Raw genomic sequence first — 21,060 nt, 5'->3', positions numbered from 1 at the left:
GAATGTTAATATTTTGCTTTGCTCATATATTGCATGGATATTGTCATCGGCAGAAGCCATTAAGTACCAGCACAAATGCTGCATGTGTAATCATTTGCAATCTTAATGTTGCAGAACTCTTGGATTATTAGTAAAGCGGCTCGAGAAAGGTGGCAAAGCTGAACGAGAGAATCTTTTTCATGAGAATGATTGTATCGTCAGAATTAACAATGGTGACCTTCGCAACAGAAGATTTGAACAGTAAGTGCATTCTAAAGCTCCTGCAAAAACCGACATGTTGGATGATTTTCTAACGCTACAAAGCATAGAGCATACATTGTTTCTTATAAAGCAAATGCCAAAGTAGCTTTAAATCCAAGGTTATGTGTCCCTGTCCTCTTAATATATTGGATAGAAACATTTGGTTTCCTTTAAATACATTTTATTTGTGTAGTTGTTCCAGGAACCTGTAATTTGAATATAATACACATATTTATATACAGAGCCACCTTCTTTAAATCTATACATCTACACCGCTTATAAAAAAATCTTCATACCCTGTTATAAACGTTATCACTTGCATCATTACGCCTTGGAAAATAAAATAAATGAAATCAAACTTTTTCCAGCTTTTACACATTTCGCCTTACAGGATTCAGCTAATGCAAAAAAAAAAAGCAACTATTTTGAAAATGAATGAAAAATGAAAAACTAGGGCAACCTTTAGCTCTCCAGCTGCTGTGAAACTACACATTCCAGCATTCCCTACCACTGTTTTAGCATGCCCTAGACAGTATGTGAATTCTACAGCAGCTCAGATAGTCTACGTCTGAACTAGATTAACAGGGTTGGAAAAGTAATCTGTGTCCTGATTTATTACTTCAGTAGATTGGGAATATTTGCCCATTCGTCCTTGCAGAATTGTCCAAGTTCAGAAAATTTCATAGTGACTGGCGATGGACTGCCCTCCTCAAGTCAATACATGGGTTTCCTATCAGAATTAGGTCAGGAATCTGACACTGCAACGCAAGGACATTTCACCTTCTAATCCTTAGGGGGTATTCGAAGAGGTCCGTTTCTTTTCGCCTAGGTGAAAAAAAAACTGGAGTTTTTACTATTTTTAGGGCGAATGGGGATTCTCCCTATTCAGTAGCAGGGCCGTTTTTTATGCCTAGGCGAAAAATTCTGCAGGAGCGAAAAACGTGGATCGGTGAACCCACGTTTCCCCACCTGCGCCGGCGTAATCTCGGGCCGTTTTCGCGATTTTAAGGCATTTCTCCTGCAGGGTCCACAGTTTATCCACAGGATAACATTGAGATATGAGGTAGCGTCCGCAGAATGGCACAAAAGCTTTCGTCCTCCCAGAATGCAATGGCCCAGTCTCCTGTATCCCTGCCTCCTGGCTCAGGCAATTCAGTTTTTTGTTTGGTGTGGCAGCAGCTGGACCATGGTCATGGGGATGCTTGTTTTTTGCAGCCATAAGCTTTTTATTTTTATAGCCTTGTTCCTTTTGAGCGATCTTTCTAAAAAGTATCGTATATGCACCTTAGAAAGAGTCGCTCCAACAACGCTTACCCACGTATACAGTGCTGTTTCGGCTGGCATCTGTGTGGATGTAATAGCAAGTCCAGCTGACGTTACCAGGCTGCGGCCGGAGCACAGGGAAAAGGTAAGGCATCGGTTCTGCTTAGTGGGGGAGACGCTAGACACAGTCGCACTGTTTTCGGGAGTAGACTACCGAACAGTCGCTGATGCGGCTGCCACCTCGGGTGCACCAGCGATAGGCCTCAGGGATCATAGGCTCCAGGGGTTAGTGTGAGGCTGCGATCCCTAGGGTTGATGTCAGCAGTTGGGAGTAAGATGTTCCCCTGGTCGCCCCTCCCCCCGGTTCATGACCAGTTTGTTCAGAGGTTCCCGCCATGAATAGATTTCCTGCTTCGGTCTGAGACGCTAGATATCTATCTGACCCAGTGGCAGCATAGGCGGCTGTGTCACTGGTGTGTCTGCGTTCACTTATAACATATGTGTTCACTTGGTTGTTAGTATTCACTTTTTGCCTCTGGATCCACTCAGCGTTGGATAACGTATTGATCGATCCTGGAAGTGGAGTTAAGTCTCCCTGTATCCCGCTCTCCTGAGGCAGGTGATGCAGTACTTAAGGCCCATATAGACGGGCCGATGCAGGAGAGATGTGTGCTGAGCGAACCGCTTAGCACACATCTCTCCCGCCACTCAGCACAGCGTGATGTGTGCTGAGCATGCGGGGGGGCGCTCACTTCACCCAGCGGGTGAAGTGAGTGACCCGCTAGATTGGCCTGCATGCAGGCCAATCTAGCAGCAGCGATAGCGGGGCTGCGCATTGCTATCGCTGTAGGGGGTACACACAGAGCGATAATGCTGAAATTCTAAGCAATCTAGTCAGATTGCTTAGAATATCGCTCCGTGAGTACCCCCCTTAAGGCTCAGATTTATTAAGCTTGGTGAAGTGATAAAGTGGAAGGTGATAAAGGAACAGCCAGTTAGCTCCTAACTGTCATTTTTTAAACCCTGCATGTGACATGGCACTTAAGATCTGATTGGCTGGTCCTTTATCACCTTCCACTTTATCACTTCACCGAGCTTAATAGTTGGATAAGTGCCTGATGTATATGAGTCTGATAAACTGTTACTGCTGTTTCTTTCGCTATGCGACTGAATACGTTAAAAGTCCTATATAAGGTAATGCAGTAATTTGTTTTTCCTACGTTCCTGTAATGTATCTGTAGTTGAATATATGCTCATATTGCTTATTATACTAATGTATAACTTGTGACTGATTGCTAGTGCGGCTGCTGACTTTTTCTATACTATACTATATTTCCCTCAGTTCTGCTGTCTTTGTATATACCGATCCTCAATGCTGGTGCAAGGCAGGGAGGGATCAGATTGTATATCACTTTAGCAAGCTTGAAGTGAATACGGTCACAAATTGTGTAGTTAACACAATACAGGTATGTGATTTGTTTACCATGTCTAAGAGAGGCAAGGGTGAGGAGGATACACTATCCACAGCAGCACCAACATTGATATCATGTTTGTCATGCAAAGCAGGGTTAACCTCTCAAGATCTGGTACAAAATGGATTATGTGCGAGCTGTTACAGCTTTCATCAAAGCCTCAATAATCCAAGACAGGCACAGGTTCAATCAGAACCCCCATGGGCTTAATGTGCACAAACTTTATCCAGTATAGCTGAGCGGATAATGCCAGCTCCCTTACCAGGGATAGGTTACCCAGTTAACCCTTACATGCAACATTCCTCCTGGGTCTGATCACATCCTGCAGCCTTTCAACAAAAACAGTCTGAAAGATCTGTGGAAAGTAAATCACAGACATAAAACATATGTTTCAGAAGGGGACACTTTAGAGGATGAGGACGGTTCCTTGCATTCTAAATCTGCATACAGAGAGGAGGATGAAGGTCCCAGCTCGGTAGATGTACCTGAGCTAATTAATGCTATAAAAGCCATTCTATCATTAGAGGAGGCAGCAGAGCCTGTGTTAAAATCCAAGGCACTTGTGTATAAACATCCTAAAACAGTCAGAAATGAATTTCCAGAGTCAGAACAGCTGACGGAAATCAGGCAAGAGGTTTGGGTTACACCCAGTAAAAAGTTCAGAATTCCAAAAAAATGGAATTCTCATTATCCTTTTCCAGCTGGGCATTGTTTGAAAAGGGAGGTTGCTCCCAAGATAGATACGCATGTCATTCGGTTGGTGCGTAAATCTACATTACCTCTGCCTTCTACATCATTAAATGATGTAACGGAAAGGAAGATAGATGGTTTTCTAAAAACTTTTTTTTCCTTATCAGGAGCAGTTGCTAGGCCTGCAATGGCTTCAGTCTGGATGGCGAAAGCAGTGGCGTCCTGGGCTGACGCATTGGAAGACGACCTTTCATCAGCGTCTAGAGAACAAAAGTCCCATATTGCACATATTAAACAAGAAGCTGTTTTTATGGAAGAAATAGCCTTGGATATGGGTATAGTAGCTTCTCAGGCATCAACCTCAGCAGTAGCAGCATGCAGAGCTGTCTGACTATGTACATGGAAGGCTAACTCAGAGTCTAAAAAGGTACTAGAGTCTTTGCCTATTGCTGGAGATATTCTTCTTGGTAAAGAGTTAAACAATATTCTGGAGTATGAAGCAGACTCTAAGAAAGTGAAGTTTCCTTCTACCTGTACTTACAAGTCTAAACCTAATTTTCCAGCTTTTCGGTCCTTTCGGACCCAAGGAAAAGCGAAAGGAAAGGGTTACGGCAAACAGTCCCAATCAGATAAGTCTAGAAAGACTAAAAAGCATTGGGCTACCAGAAGGCCTGCTTCCAAACTAGAAGATAAGCCATCAGCCTGATGGCACGGGCCTCCACCTGGGGGACCCCAGGGTGGGAGGCCGACTTCTTCTGTTTACACAGACCTGGTAGCAGTCCACCACAGATGCCTGGGTGCAAGAAGCGGTATCTCACGGTTATGCGTTTGCCTTCAATGAACACCCTCCACAAAGATTTTTTTGTACCAGCCCGTCTTCTGTGGAAACAAAGGCCAGGGCTTTACAAGAGGCAGTTCAGAAGTTGCTACAATCAGGGGTGATAGTACCGTTCCTCCTGCTCAGCAGGGACAAGGGGGGGGGGGGGGGGGGCATCAGACCTGATCGTAGATGTGCTAAATTTAACACATCTACAATCAGCTTCCCTGACATGCGGGGGTGACGCCCAACACAGGTCTAGACCGCCCCACATGTTAGGCCCTACCCCATCGTACAAGTTCAAAAGTATCGCACAGGGGTGATGCTCTTGTACTGTAGGAGTATCTCCCTACCACTGCAGCACATGCGCGCTGGCAGGGAGCTACTCATCACTGCCTGGATCGCAGCGGCTGTGTGTGACGTCACGCAGCCGCCGTGCCCCCCCCCCCCCCAACAGTCCAGGCATGCCTGCGTTGCTCGGGCTGCGCCGTCGACTGTCTGTTATGCGGTGCACCGCCGCATGCGCACTTCTGACCTGATCGCTGCTGTGCAAACACACACAGCAGCGATCAGGTCTGAATTAGTCCCTAGGTTTCTATTCCAACCTGTTTCTAGTACAGAAACCGGATGGGTCATACCGGTCCTTTCTCAATCTCAAAGCTCTGAACAAATACATTTGGGTGCCTTGTTTTCATATGGATACTTTATGTTCCGTTATCCTAGCCATGGAGTCCGGGGATTTTATGGTATCCCTAGATATCCAGGATGCTTACCTGCATGTACCTATAGCACCGTCCCATCAGTGCTATCTCAGGTTTGCTATCCTCCGGCAACATTTTCAGTTTCAGGCCCTACCATTTGGACTGGCTACAGCTACAGGAGTGTTCACCAAAATTATGGTGGTGATGGCAGTTTATCTCTGTCATCATGGGACAGGAATTTTCCGATACCTGGACGACCTGTTAATCCTGGCTCATTCCCAGCAAACTCTCCAGGGCCATCTGCAATTGACAATAGCTTGTTTACAAAGCAACGGCTGGCTAATAAATTGGGTTAAGTCATCCCTGGTTCCGTTACAATGCACAATTCACCTGGGGGCTGTATTGGATTCCAGGCTTCAGAGAGTTTTTCTACCTCTGCACAAATTATCCACAATACAGACAAGGATTCAGGAGTTACTACACAGTCTAAGAGTATCCATTCATGCAGCAATGCGAGTGGTGGGATCTATGGTGTCAACATTCGACATTGTGGAATATGCTCAATTCCACTCATAGCCCCTTCAACGTCTGATTCTTTCCAGATGGAATGATCTACATCAGACGATAAAAACTCAGACTATGGTCCTTCCTCTGGAAGTACGGAGGTCGTTAGCCTGGTGGCTACAGACATCCCCTCTGGACAAAGGGCGACCCTTTTGGATCTCAGAGTTGGAGATTCTGACGACGGACGCCAGTCTTTAGGGCTGGGGAGCAGTGTCAGAAAAGTGTTGCTTCCAGGGGCAGTGGACCAAGGAACAAAGTTGCCTTCCAATAAATATATTGGAACTTTGGGCCATATATATGGCATTCACTCAGGCAAAGGGCACACTTCAAGGAAAACTGGTGCAGATTTGCTCGGCCAATGCAATGGCAGTAGCATACCTCAATCATCAGGGAGGACCTCGCAGCCAAAAGGCAATGAAGGAGGTAAGCCGCATTTTAAGGTGGGCAGAACTTCATCATCCGGCCTTGTCTGCAGTGTCTGTTCCAGGAGTCCTAAACTGGGAAGCGGATTTTTTCAGTTGTCACGCCATTCATGCAAACGAATGGGCTTTACACCCAGAGGTTTTCCAGATTCTGGTAAACACGTGGGGGCTGCTGGAGATAGACCTCTTGGCTTCTCGTCAGAACAACAAAGTTCCCGCATACGGGTCAAGGGCAAAGGATCCCAAAGTAACCTTCGTGGATGCTCTGTCAGAAAGATGGGACTTTCGTCTGGCCTATGTGTTTTCACTGATCGCCCTGTTGCCCAGGTTGATGCGAAAAGTCAAACGGGGAAAGGGCGCCATGATACTACTAGCTTCGGCTTGACCCAGAAGACATTGGTACACAGATCTGCAGAGGCTGTCGGTGGATACTCGTTTCTACTCCCTCAACGTCCAGATCTACTGTCTCAGGGTCCTTGTTATTACAAGCACCTGGATCGGCTGTCTTTGACGGTGTTGCTCTTGAGACTTCCATCCTGAAAGCAAAAGGATTTTCACAACAGGTAATTGAAACAATGCTTAGAGCAAGAAAACCATCTTCTGCTCACATTTATTACCGAATATGGCATGCTTATAGTCAGTGGTGCAGTGCCACGAAGTTTGACCCTTGGTCTTTTAGAGTTTCCAGAGTCCTTGCATTCCTTCAGGCAGGAATGGATAAAGGTCTACGGGTGGCTTCATTGAGAGAGAGTTCAGGTGTCAGCATTGACTGTATGATTTCATTTCAAAAGAAAATTGCTAACCTGCAGGATGTTCACACTTTTTTCCAAGGAATGCTTCACATACAACCTCCTCTTTGTTCTTCCTGCATCTCCTTGGGAACTAAATTTAGTCCTAAAGGCCCTTCAAGTTGCCCCATTTGAACCACTGAGTCAAGTGGATTTTAAATGGTTGACAGCTAAGGTACTTTTTCCACTGACTATTGCTTCAGCTAGTAGAGTCTCAGATTTAGGGGCGTTGTTATGTCGTCCTCCTTTTCTGGTTTTTCATCCCTGTAGAGCAGTTCTCAGAACCAAATCTTGATATCTTCCTGGATCATACCAGTGCCATCAGAAAGACAGATACTCTCTTAGTTCTCTACGGATTTCACAAGAGAGGATGGCCTGCTGACAAGCAGACACTGGCGAGGTGGCTTCGGATGACTATTTCAGAAGCATATTCTCGAGCTGATCTCCCTATTCTGGCTAATGTCTCTGCTCACTCTACTCGTAAGGTAGGTCCTTCTTGGGTAGCACAACGTGGTGCTTCTGCTGAACAGATTTGTAAGGCAGCCACATGGTCTTCCATAAACACATTCATTAGACATTATGCCTTTGATACCTTTGCCTCTCAGGACGCTGCATTCAGGCAAAGGATTCTCCTGTCCAATCAGGAGCGTCGCCTCCACTAATATTGCTTTGAGATATCCCAATGTTATCCTGTGGATATACTGTGGACCCTGCAGGAGTAATATGTAGTTATGGTAGACTTACTGTCGATAACTCTATTTCTCCGAAGTCCCCAGTATCCACAGGGATCCCACCCTGACGCACCTGATTTGAGGATCCTTATACTTACTAACCTCTTCCTTCTGGTATGGAAGTGTGTATGTATGTTGTTCTTGCCTGATTAGGGCTCTCTATGATGCTCCTGCCTTGAGCTTTGGAAAATAACTAAATTGCTTGAACTAGGAGGTGGGGATATAGGAGACTGGGAGGCCGAAAGCTTTTGATCAATAAGTGCCATTCCGCTGATGCTACCTCATATCCCAATGTTATCCTGTGGATACTGCGGACTTCGGAGACATAGAGTTATCGACGGTAAGTCTACCATAACTACATATTTTTTGCCAATGCCTTTTTTACTAAATAGAAAAAAAGGTGAAAAGGCATTGGTGAAAAAAAACGGGTGAAAACCTACCGCAGCTAAATACGCAGGGGTGCGAATTCAGCAGCTCTGAAATTATTGGAGCTAATTGTATACCCCCCTTATTCTGCAGATGTGTCCTCCTACATCAAGCCTCAATACGCCACATAGTGTGAGCTGCAAGGTCCTGTACAACAATGCTAGCATTTGGTGTCTTTTTTTTTTTTTTTTTTTTTGCGAAAATGCATCATAGTCGCAACGCATTTCTGTCATTTAAGCACAGCACCAGGAGATTGTGCTGATTAATTTGGTTTGTGACACATGTATATTGTGTGTTATGGAGTCTATATACTTGCACTATGGAGCATGGAAAAAGCAGTGGCCTCTGCACTGTAGCTTTGAGAATCCATCGCACACAGACGTGCAAGTGTCGCACATCAAATTGATCTGCATAGTCTCCTGGTACATCCTAGTCATATAGCATTGCGACTAAGACTAATTTTTGTCAAGAAGACGCAAAAAAGATTCCTGAGGCTAGCACAGGTGCAAGGTACTCAACTGCCGCAATGATGTTTGAGGACACATCTGTACTGCATTGTTTACTTGGTGATATGTTTGGGATCATTGTTGTGCAGAAAGGTGAACCCACCTCCTCATCTTCAGCTGTCTAGCAGAGGGCCTCAGGTTTTCCTCAAGAATTTGGGTGTATTTGGCAGCATCAACCTCCCCTTCCATCCTATTGCCCAGACCATGCTGAAGAGAAACACCCTCACAAAATAATGTTGCAGCCACCATGCTTCACAGTGGGTATGGAGTGTTTTGGGTGGTTTTCTGTGTTTGTTTTCACCAAACATAACATTTGGATTTAACTCCAAAAAGTTCTGTCTTGTCTCATCTGACTGTACAACTTTTCTCTGCATGGCAGAGCGCAACTGAGACTGAGGACAGTATCCTATTATGCTAAAGGTCTCGCCGGCGGCTATCCTATTAGTCCCGATAAGCCGGCGGGAGCCGTGTTTTATTGGGGATTTATTTTCACCTGCCTCGGGCAGGTAAAACCAAATCCCCGGAAACAGCCCCGCTTTCAAGTGTAAACGGGGCTATTTCTCACGAAAACACGCAGAAAAGGTATTTTGTCTACGGGAGATCTAATTGTATAGTCTGTAATAAAAAAAAACAAAAAAAACCTGTGAAAAACAGTTGTTTTTTTTTCACACCTGATGTTATACCGCTTTGAGTGTGGCAAGATCTACTTTCTCTGATCTCATTATCCACTATATTTTCTCTCTTTAGAGATACAGTAGATTCCAGGGAGAGAACTATTTCAGTAATTCCCTTATGTACAAGCTGTAATAATAATATACCAGTACCACACACAGTATGTAGGTAACAATTATAATTCTACATCAGCCACAACTTTTGCATTCTGTTGTTACAGGAGGAAAAATTGGTTGCTTTATTTAAACAGAATTTGTTTTATTTTATTTTTTTAATCTTCATATCTGGTAAAGATCACAGAAGTTGTGTTGTTTGGTCAACATTTGTAGTCAATAACCAACTGTAAAACATAAGCTCTATGTATGTGTGTGTGTATATATATATATATATATATATATATATATATATATATATTCTCTGACGTCCTAGTGGATGCTGGGGACTCCGTCAGGACCATGGGGATTAGCGGCTCCGCAGGAGACAGGGCACAAAAATAAAGCTTTAGGATCAGGTGGTGTGCACTGGCTCCTCCCCCCATGACCCTCCTCCAAGCCTCAGTTAGGTTTTTGTGCCCGTCCGAGCAGGGTGCAATCTAGGTGGCTCTCCTAAAGAGCTGCTTAGAAAAAGTTTTTAGGTTTTTTATTTTCAGTGAGTCCTGCTGGCAACAGGCTCACTGCATCGAGGGACTTAGGGGAGAGAAGTGAACTCACCTGCGTGCAGGATGGATTGGCTTCTTAGGCTACTGGACACCATTAGCTCCAGAGGGAGTCGGAACACAGGTCTCACCCTGGGGTTCGTCCCGGAGCCGCGCCGCCGACCCCCCTTGCAGATGCCGAAGATGGAAGAGGTCCAGAAGCAGGCGGCAGAAGACTTTTCAGTCTTCCTGAGGTAGCGCACAGCACTGCAGCTGTGCGCCATTGTTGTCAGCACACTTCACACAGCGGTCACGGAGGGTGCAGGGCGCTGGGGGGGCGCCCTGGGCAGCAATGTATAATACCTTTTTTATGGCTAAAAATACATCACATATAGCCCTTGAGGCTATATGGATGTATTTAACCCCTGCCAGATCTCACAAACTCCGGAGAAGAGCCCGCCGAAATAGGGGGCGGGGCTTATTCTCCTCAGCACACAGCGCCATTTTCCTGCTCAGCTCCGCTGTGAGGAAGGCTCCCAGGACTCTCCCCTGCCCTGCACTACAGAAACAGGGTAAAACTGAGAGGGGGGGCACTTTTTTTGGCGATATTACTATATTTAAGCTGCTATAAGGATACAACACTTATATAGGGTTGTTCCCATATATATTATAGCGCTTGGGTGTGTGCTGGCAAACTCTCCCTCTGTCTCCCCAAAGGGCTAGTGGGGTCCTGTCTTCAATAGAGCATTCCCTGTGTGTCTGCTGTGTGTCGGTACGTGTGTGTCGACATGTATGAGGACGATGTTGGTGTGGAGGCAGAGCAATTGCCGGTAATGGTGATGTCACCCCCCAGGGAGTCGACACCGGAATGGATGGCTTTGTTTATGGAATTACGTGATAATGTCAGCACATTACAAAAATCAGTTGACGACATGAGACGGCCGTCAAACCAGTTAGTACCTGCCCAGGCGTCTCAGACACCGTCAGGGGCTGTAAAACGCCCTTTACCTCAGTCGGTCGATACAGACCCAGACACGGACACTGAATCTAGTGTCGACGGGGAAGAAACAAACGTATTTTCCAGTAGGGCCACACGTTCTATGATCACGGCAATGAAGGAGGCTTTGCATATCTCTGATACTACAAGTACCACAAAAAGGGGTATTATGTGGGGGGTAAAAAAAACTACCTGTAGTTTTTCCTGAATCAGAGGAATTGAATGATGTATGTGATGAAGCGTGGGTTAACCCAGATAGAAAAGGGCTAATTTCAAAAAAGTTATTGGCATTATACCCTTTCCCGCCAGAGGTTAGGGCGCGCTGGGAAACACCCCCTGAGGTGGATAAGGCGCTCACACGCTTATCAAAACAAGTGGCGTTACCGTCTCCTGATACGGCCGCCCTCAAGGATCCAGCTGATAGGAGGCTGGAAACTACCCTAAAAAGTATATACACACATACTGGTGTTATACTGCGACCAGCCATCGCCTCAGCCTGGATGTGCAGTGCTGGGGTGGTCTGGTCGGATTCCCTGTCTGAAAATATTGATACCCTGGATAGGGACAGTATTTTACAGACTTTAGAGCAATTAAAGGATGCTTTTCTTTATATGCGAGATGCTCAGAGGGATATTTGCACTCTGGCATCGAGAGTAAGTGCGATGTCCATATCTGCCAGAAGAAGTTTATGGACACGACAGTGGTCAGGTGATGCGGATTCCAAACGGCATATGGAAGTATTGCCGTATAAAGGGGAGGAATTATTTGGCGTCGGTCTATCGGATCTGGTGGCCACGGCAACGGCCGGGAAATCCACTTTTTTACCTCAGACCCCCTCCCAACAGAAAAAGACACCGTCTTTTCAGCCGCAGTCCTTTCGGTCCTATAAGAACAAGCGGGCAAAAGGACAGTAATATCTGCCCCGAGGCAGAGGAAAGGGTAAGAGAGGGCAGCAAGCAGCTCCTTCCCAGGAACAGAAGCCCTCCGCGGGTTCTGCAAAGCCCTCAGCATGACGCTGGGGCTTTACAAGCGGACTCAGGAACGGTGGGGGGTCGACTCAAGAATTTCAGCGCGCAGTGGGCTTGCTCACAGGTGGACCCCTGGATCCTGCAGGTAGTATCTCAGGGTTACAGGTTGGAATTCGAGAAGTCTCCCCCTCGCCGGTTCCTAAAGTCTGCTTTGCCAACGTCTCCCTCAGACAGGGCGACGGTATTGGAAGCCATTCACAAGCTGTTTTCTCAGCAGGTGATAGTCAAGGTACCCCTCCTACAACAGGGAAAGGGGTATTACTCCACGCTATTTGTGGTACCGAAGCCAGACGGCTCGGTAAGACCTATTCTAAATCTGAAATCTTTGAACCTGTACATACAAAAATTCAAGTTCAAGATGGAATCACTCAGAGCAGTGATAGCGAATCTGGAAGAAGGGGACTTTATGGTGTCCCTGGACATAAAAGATGCTTACCTGCATGTCCCAATTTGCCCTTCACATCAAGGGTACCTCAGGTTCGTGGTGCAAAACTGTCATTATCAGTTTCAGACGCTGCCGTTTGGATTGTCCACGGCACCTCGGGTCTTTACCAAGGTAATGGCCGAAATGATGATTCTTCTACGAAGAAGAGGCGTATTAATTATCCCTTACTTGGACGATCTCCTGATAAGGGCAAGGTCCAGAGAACAGCTGGAGGATGGAGTAGCACTAACCCAAGTAGTGCTGCAACAACACGGGTGGATTCTGAATTTTCCAAAATCTCAGTTGACCCCGACAACACGTCTGCTGTTCCTGGGAATGATTCTGGACACGGTTCAGAAAAAGGTGTTTCTTCCGGAGGAGAAAGCCAAGGAGTTATCCGAACTTGTCAGGAACCTCCTAAAACCAGGAAAAGTGTCTGTGCATCAATGCACAAGAGTCCTGGGAAAGATGGTGGCTTCTTACGAAGCAATCCCATTCGGCAGATTCCACGCACGAACTTTTCAGTGGGATCTGCTGGACAAATGGTCCGGATCGCATCTGCAGATGCATCAGCGGATAACCTTATCGCCACGGACAAGGGTGTCTCTTCTGTGGTGGTTGCAGAGTGCTCATCTGTTAGAAGGCCGCAGATTCGGCATACAGGACTGGGTCCTGGTGACCACGGATGCCAGTCTGAGAGGCTGGGGAGCGGTCACACAGGGAAGAAACTTCCAGGGAGTATGGTCAAGCCTGGAGATGTCTCTTCACATAAATATACTGGAGCTAAGAGCGATTTACAATGCTCTAAGCCTGGCAAAACCCCTGCTTCAGGGTCAGCCGGTGTTGATCCAGTCGGACAACATCACGGCAGTCGCCCACGTAAACAGACAGGGCGGCACAAGAAGCAGGAGAGCAATGACAGAAGCTGCAAGGATTCTTCGCTGGGCGGAAGATCATGTGATAGCACTGTCAGCAGTGTTCATTCCGGGAGTGGACAACTGGGAAGCAGACTTCCTCAGCAGACACGATCTACACCCGGGAGAGTGGGGACTTCATCCAGAAGTCTTCCACATGATTGTGAACCGTTGGGGAAAACCAAAGGTGGATATGATGGCGTCTCGCCTCAACAAAAAACTGGACAGGTATTGCGCCAGGTCAAGAGACCCTCAGGCAATAGCTGTGGACGCTCTGGTAACACCGTGGGTGTTCCAGTCAGTGTATGTGTTTCCTCCTCTGCCTCTCATACCCAAAGTACTGAGAATTATACGGCAAAGGGGAGTAAGAACGATACTCGTGGCTCCGGATTGGCCAAGAAGAACTTGGTACCCGGAACTTCAGGAGATGCTCACGGAAAATCCGTGGCCTCTACCTCTAAGGCGGGACCTGATTCAGCAGGGACCGTGTCTATTCCAAGACTTACCGCGGCTGCGTTTGACGGCGTGGCGGTTGAACGCCGAATTCTAAGGGAAAAAGGCATTCCGGAAGAGGTCATTCCTACACTGGTTAAAGCCAGGAAGGAGGTGACTGCACAACATTATCACCGCATTTGGAGAAAATATGTTGCGTGGTGTGAGGCCAGGAAGGTCCCCACGGAGGAATTTCAACTGGGTCGATTCCTACATTTCCTGCAAACAGGATTGTCTATGGGCCTCAAATTGGGGTCCATTAAGGTTCAAATTTCGGCCCTGTCGATTTTCTTCCAGAAAGAATTGGCTTCAGTTCCTGAAGTCCAGACTTTTGTTAAAGGAGTACTACATATACAGCCCCCGGTTGTGCCCCCTGTGGCTCCGTGGGACCTTAATGTAGTTTTGGATTTTCTCAAATCCCATTGGTTTGAGCCACTCAAATCGGTGGATTTGAAATATCTTACGTGGAAAGTAACCATGCTACTGGCCCTGGCTTCAGCCAGGAGAGTATCAGAATTGGCGGCTTTATCGTATAAAAGCCCATATCTGATTTTCCATTCGGACAGGGCAGAACTGCGGACGCGTCCTCATTTTCTGCCTAAGGTGGTGTCAGCGTTTCATCTGAACCAGCCTATTGTGGTGCCTGCGGCTACTAGCGATTTGGAGGATTCCAAGTTGCTGGACGTTGTCCGGGCATTGAGAATATATATTTCAAGGACGGCTGGAGTCAGAAAATCTGACTCGCTGTTTATACTGTATGCACCCAACAAGCTGGGTGCTCCTGCTTCTAAGCAGACGATTGCTCGTTGGATTTGTAGCACAATTCAACTTGCACATTCTGTGGCAGGCCTGCCACAGCCTAAATCTGTCAAGGCCCATTCCACAAGGAAGGTGGGCTCATCCTGGGCGGCTGCCCGAGGAGTCTCGGCATTACAACTCTGCCGAGCAGCTACGTGGTCGGGGGAGAACACGTTTGTAAAATTCTACAAATTTGATACCCTGGCTAAAGAGGACCTGGAGTTCTCTCATTCGGTGCTGCAGAGTCATCCGCACTCTCCCGCCCGTTTGGGAGCTTTGGTATAATCCCCATGGTCCTGACGGAGTCCCCAGCATCCACTAGGACGTCAGAGAAAATAAGATTTTACTTACCGATAAATCTATTTCTCGTAGTCCGTAGTGGATGCTGGGCGCCCATCCCAAGTGCGGATTGTCTGCAATACTTGTACATAGTTATTGTTACAAAAAAAATTGGGTTGTTATTGTTGTGAGCCGTCTGTTCAGAGGCTCCTACGTTTCTCATACTGTTAACTGGGTTCAGATCACAAGTTGTACGGTGTGATTGGTGTGGCTGGTATGAGTCTTACCCGGGATTCAAAATCCTTCCTTATTGTGTACGCTCGTCCGGGCACAGTATCCTAACTGAGGCTTGGAGGAGGGTCATGGGGGGAGGAGCCAGTGCACACCACCTGATCCTAAAGCTTTATTTTTGTGCCCTGTCTCCTGCGGAGCCGCTAATCCCCATGGTCCTGACGGAGTCCCCAGCATCCACTACGGACTACGAGAAATAGATTTATCTGTAAGTAAAATCTTATTTTTTATTTTTTTTCATTGAAATACACAAATCTTATTCGCACCTGGATAACATCAAACAGATTATAGTACATATCTTACACAGAGCTTAGACTTCAATGCACTGCTTATGATTTTATACAGTACAATTACATTCTATATGGAGAGTAAAAAGTTATATTGTTTTTAAAATAAATCCAGATATCTAATATCTGTTGGGTTCCTAAACTATTCCATTATGTGATTAACCAAGCAGAATCAAATCCATCACATATGTAAATAGTGAGATTCTGAGACCAATATATATCTTGGTCCCGATCAGGGGTGTCAGAACGTTTTTCAGTTGGGGGGGGGAGATAAAATCTCAATTTGGCGCCCCTAACTTGTGGCCACCTTAGACAGGTCACTTGTACCTGTACGAAACTCTATGGAGTAGCAGTGAGTGAGTGACCCCTTACACACAATATGCCTGGTAAAGGGCCTAACTCAGATCTGATCGTAGCGTGCTAAATTTAGCACATCTACGATCAGTTTCTCAGACATGCGGGGGGATGTCCAGCACAGGGCTAGTCCACCCAGCATGTCTGGCTCTCCGCCCCCCCCCCCCCCCCCCCCCCCCCTCCCGCACGGGTGTGAAAGCATTGCATAGCGGTGATGATTTTGCACCTAGCTAGTATCTCCCTTCCAACGCAGCCGCTGTGGCCCACCCCCGCAACGGACCGGACACACCTGCGTTGTCTGGACCGCACCCAGCCAACGGTGTTCTTACGCCGTTGGCACGCCCTCTCCCCGTAACCACCTCTGCCTGTCAATCAGGCAGAGGTGATCGCAGCCCAGAGATGCTGTCAGCATCTCACTGGGCTACCGGGGTGCGTGCGCACTCCACAAAGGGATTCAGACTGCGATCACTGCCGCTACAGCAATCCAGTCTGAATAACCCCCAAAGCCCCTTATATACATTTATGTCTGGTAGAGCCTCTTACACACATAATGCCTGACAGAGCCCATTATATACACTGTAAAGCGTCCCCATTGCCAGATATACGTATATGCCCCCGTGCCAGATATACGTATATGCCCCCCCGTGCCAGATATACGTATATGCCCCCCGTGCCAGATATACGTATATGCCCCCTGTGCCAGATATACGTATATGCCCCCAGTGCCAGATATACATATCTCCCCAGAGCCAGATATACATATGTCCCCAGAGCCAGATATACACATGTTCCCAGTGCTAGATACATAAATGACCCCAGAGCCAGTTATATATATGTCCCCAGTGCAAGATATACATACATATATGCCCTCAGAGACAGTTATACATATATACCCTCAGAGACAGTTATACATATGTCCCCAGTGCCATATATACATATATGCCCCCAGAGCCAGTTATACATATGCCCCCCAGTGCCAGATATACATATATGCCCCCAGAGCCAGTTATACACATGTTCCCAGTGCCAGATACATATTTGCCCCCAGAGCCAGTAATACATATGTCCCCAGTGCAAGATATACATATTTCCCCAGTGCCAGATATACATATATGCCTCAGAGCTAGATATACATCCAGTATATGCCCCCAGAGCCAGTTATACATACATGCACCAGAGCCAGATATACATATATTCCCCCCAGAGCCAAATATACATATATGCCCCCAGAGCCAGTTATACATACATGCCCCCAGAGCCAGATATACATATGTCCCCGGAGCCAGATATACATCTACAGTATTCCCCCAAAGCCAGATATACATATGTCCCAAGTGCCAGATTTACATATATGCCCCCAAAGCCAGATATACATATGTCCCCACAGTGCCAGGAACACATACCCCCTACAGGACGCTGGGCGGGCAAGAAGGAGCGGGCGGCCTCTGCATTTTCAAACATGTGCCTCCGCTGCGACGTCCGGGACTGCCCCTGGCCCCAGCACAGCTTGCGCATATGTAATGAGCGGCTTGACGTCATGACGCTTCGCCGCTCATTACATATGAGTGATTATAGCGCTACACGGGAGGAGCAGCAGCACAGTCAGTGAATCACGGTCCGTGGCGCCTATCTCAGCCGCGTACTGTGGTCATGTATAGGGATCGACGGCGGCAGGCGCCTCTCTCATGTTTGGGGGGAGCGAGCTGCCCCCTCGCCCCCCCACCCCCATTCCGACGCCTCTGGTCCCGATAAGAAACTAAGCCACCTCTAAGGTTTAGCTACAACAGCAGTGCAAAGGGTCACTAACTATAATCCACTGCAAGGGGCACCATCCCCCAGAACGTGGTGCCTCTTATCGTCCTATAATCCACTGCAAGGGGCACCATCCCCCAGAACGTGGTGCCTCTTATCGTCCTTTTGAACACACGACTATGGGAATTTTGTACTTCTGACATTACAGCCATTTGGTTTTCACAATTTCTGATAATAGGTTTGTTCCAGATATCCTCTACCCTTTCAGGAAATCAGTACTTCTTATTGTTGCTTAACCTCACAGATCTAAGGCATGACTTCTTGTTTTACTACTTCTCAGAATTCACTTCCCTTATGAACTTTGCAAAGTTTTTTTCATGTATATAACATGTTAGCGTTTCAGATGTAAGTCCTGAGAGTCACAAGGATTTGGTGCAGTGTCTGTGGCTTTGCTGACGTTTTAGAGGCCCTTGGATGTATAGGCTGGCCCCCGTGTGTCAGATGGTTCTTCCTCTGAAATACAGATGTGTCCTCTTACATCTTTGCTCCGTGCTCTACAAGTCGTGTTACACATAACGAGTGAGTGTTTGACTCTGTAGCGCCAATCGTCTTTTTTCATACGTCCAAGAGGATGCTGGGAACTCCATAAGGACCATGGGGTATAGACGGGATCCGCAGGAGACATGGGCACTTTAAGTCTTTAAATGGGTGTGAACTGGCTCCTCCCTCTATGCCCCTCCTCCAGACCTCAGTTAGATTCTGTGCCCAGAGAGACTGGACACACGACAGGGGAGCTCTCCTGAGTTTCTCTGAAAAAGACTTTGTTAGGTTTATTATTTTCAGGAAGCACTGCTGGCAACAGGCCCCCTGCTTCGTGGGACTGAGGGGAGAGAAGCAGACCTACTTCTGTGAGTTTAAAGGCTCTGCTTCTTAGGCTACTGGACACCATTAGCTCCAGAGGATCTGATCACTTGGTTCGCCTAGCTGCTCGTTCCCGGAGCCGCGCCGTTGTCCCTCTCACAGAGCCTGAAGAAAGAAGCCGGGTGAGTAACAGAAGACTTCAGTTAAGACGGCAGAAGACTTCACTTCTCAGAGGTACTGCGCAGCGGTCGCGATGCGCGCCATTGCTCCCACACACAAGCGGCACTACAAGGGTGCAGGGCGCAGGGGGGGGCGTCCTGTACAGCAATAAACCTCTTTTTAAGCCTGGCAATAAGGGTATATAGTGCATAGGCTCTGTATACAGACCCCCGCCAGTATAAAAAAATAGCGGGACTTAAGCGCACCATTAAGGGGGGCGGGACTTAGCCCTCACAGCTCTAATCAGCGCCATTTTCTCTTCACAGAAGCTGCAGAGACGCTGGTCCTCACTACTGTCCAAGTAACAGGGTGTAAAACTTGGGGGGGGGGGGGGTTGGCACGGCAAATTTGGTGTTGATTAACTATATAGTAAAAGCACTGATAGGTCTGAGGCATTGTATATCAGTTTCAGACTGGGATAGGCGCTGGGTGTGAGCTGGCAATCTCCCTCTGTGTTTCTCTTACAGGCCTTGGTGTGGATCTGTCCCCTATAGCCCAGTGTGATCGTGGGTGTCGGTACGTGTGTGTCGACATGTCTGAGGCTGAATGCTCTTCCCAGGAGGAGGCTGGAGTGGGGACAGAACAGAGTATGGGAGTGAATCTGTCGGCACTGCCGACTGCTGATTGGGCAAATATGTGGAATGTCTTGAATGCAAATGTGGCTTTATTAAATAAGAGGTTGGATAAATCTGAGGCTCAAAACCAAACGTGGAGACAATCCATGGAAGATGCTTTATCCCAAACTCAGACCCCCTCAGGGTCGCAGAAGAGGTCATTTACCCAGATAGCAGACACAGATTCGAACTCCAGTGTCGACTATACTGATGCCAGATTGAATCCTAAACTGGTTAAGAGCATTCAGTACATGATTGTGGCAATAAAAGACGTGTTACATATCACGGAAGACCCGGCTGTTCCTGATACTAGGGTCTGTATGTTTAAGGGAAAGAAACCTGAGGTAACGTTTCCTCCCTCTCATGAGCTGAACACTCTTTTTGAAAAGGCTTGGGAAATTCCTGACAAAAAGTTACTGATTCCCAAGAGGATTCATATGGCATATCCATTCCTCACTGAGGACAGGGAAAAGTGGGAGTCAACACCCTCTGTGGACAAAGCTCTAGCACGGTTGTCCAAGAAGGTGGCGCTTCCGTCCCCTGACACGGCAGCCCTAAAGGATCCTGTGGATCGTAAGCAGGAAACTACCTTAAAATCTATTTATATCGCTACGGGTACGCTGCTCAGACCTGCCGTGGCATCGGCATGGGTGAGTAGTGCGATTGAAAAGTGGGCAGATAATTCATCTGAATTAGACTCCCTGGATAGGGATAGCGTTCTTTTGACACTGGGTCATACCAGGGACGCTGCAGTCTACCTCAGGGAGGCTGCGAGAGATATTGGCCTCTTGGGATCGAGGGCCAATGCCATGGCAGTCTCGGCTAGGAGAGCATTATGGACTCATCAATGGAATGGTGATGCTGACTCTAAGAAGGCTATGGAGTCTCTGCCGTATAAGGGTGGTGTCTTGTTTGGTGAGGGCCTTGCGGACCTGGTATCTACAGCTACCGCGGGTAAGTCATCTTTTCTACCTTATATCCCTGCTCAACAAAAGAAAACGCCCCATTATCAGATGCCGTCCTTTCGGTCTAATAAATTAAAAAAAGGACGAGGGTCCTCCTTCCTTGCTACTAGAGGTAGGGGAAGGGGAAAAAGGTCGCAGGCTGTGGCAAGCTCCCAAGAGCAGAAGTCCTCCCCGGCTTCTACCAAATCCACCGCATGACGCTGGGGCTCCACTGCTGGAGTCCGCACCGGTGGGGTCACGTCTTCAACTCTACAGTCAGGTCTGGGCTCACTCGGCCCTAGATCCTTGGGTACTAGAAATAGTGACCCAAAGGTACAAACTGGAATTTTAAGACGTGCCCCCTCACCGATTTTTCAAATTGGCCTTGCCAGCTTCTCTTCCAGAAAGGAATATAGTATGCGCTGCAGTACAAAAGCTGTGTCAACATCAAGTCATTGTCACGGTACCCACGTCACAACTGGGAGACGGCTTTTATTCAAGCCTGTTCGTGGTCCCGAAGCCGGATGGCTCGGTCAGACCGATTCTGAACTTAAAATCCCTCAATTTATATCTGAAAAGTTTCAAATTCAAGATGGAATCTCTCCGAGCAGTGATTTCCAGTCTGTAAGGGGGGGATTTTATGGTATCAGTCGACATAAAAGATGCCTACTTACATGTTCCCATATATCCTCCACATCAGGCTTACCTGAGGTTTGCGGTTCAGGATTGTCATTACCAATTTCAGATGTTGCCGTTTGGTCTTTCCACGGCTCCGAGGATTTTCACCAAAGTAATGGCGGAAATGATGGTGCTCCTGCGCAAGCAGGGGGTCACAATTATCCCATACTTGGACGATCTCCTGATAAAGGCGAGATCAAAG

At 47.3% G+C, this 21,060-nt stretch overlaps 1 protein-coding gene across 17 annotated transcripts in view; it reads left to right on the top strand.

The window, feature by feature from the left end:
• Window positions 1-21,060, top strand: part of PARD3 (par-3 family cell polarity regulator) — a 919,963-nt gene that overhangs the window by 463,434 nt on the left and 435,469 nt on the right. For all 17 annotated transcript variants that reach the window (XM_063922114.1, XM_063922110.1, XM_063922109.1 and 14 more), the window contains one exon: window positions 115-240. In XM_063922114.1, coding sequence (XP_063778184.1) covers window positions 115-240 — 126 coding nt within the window. The remainder of the gene's footprint in view (window positions 1-114; window positions 241-21,060) is intronic.

The sequence above is a fragment of the Pseudophryne corroboree genome, chromosome 5 (genome assembly GCF_028390025.1).
Source record: "Pseudophryne corroboree isolate aPseCor3 chromosome 5, aPseCor3.hap2, whole genome shotgun sequence".
In the NCBI taxonomy this organism is placed as follows: domain Eukaryota; kingdom Metazoa; phylum Chordata; class Amphibia; order Anura; family Myobatrachidae; genus Pseudophryne; species Pseudophryne corroboree.
This window is presented reverse-complemented; position numbering and strand designations above follow the sequence as displayed.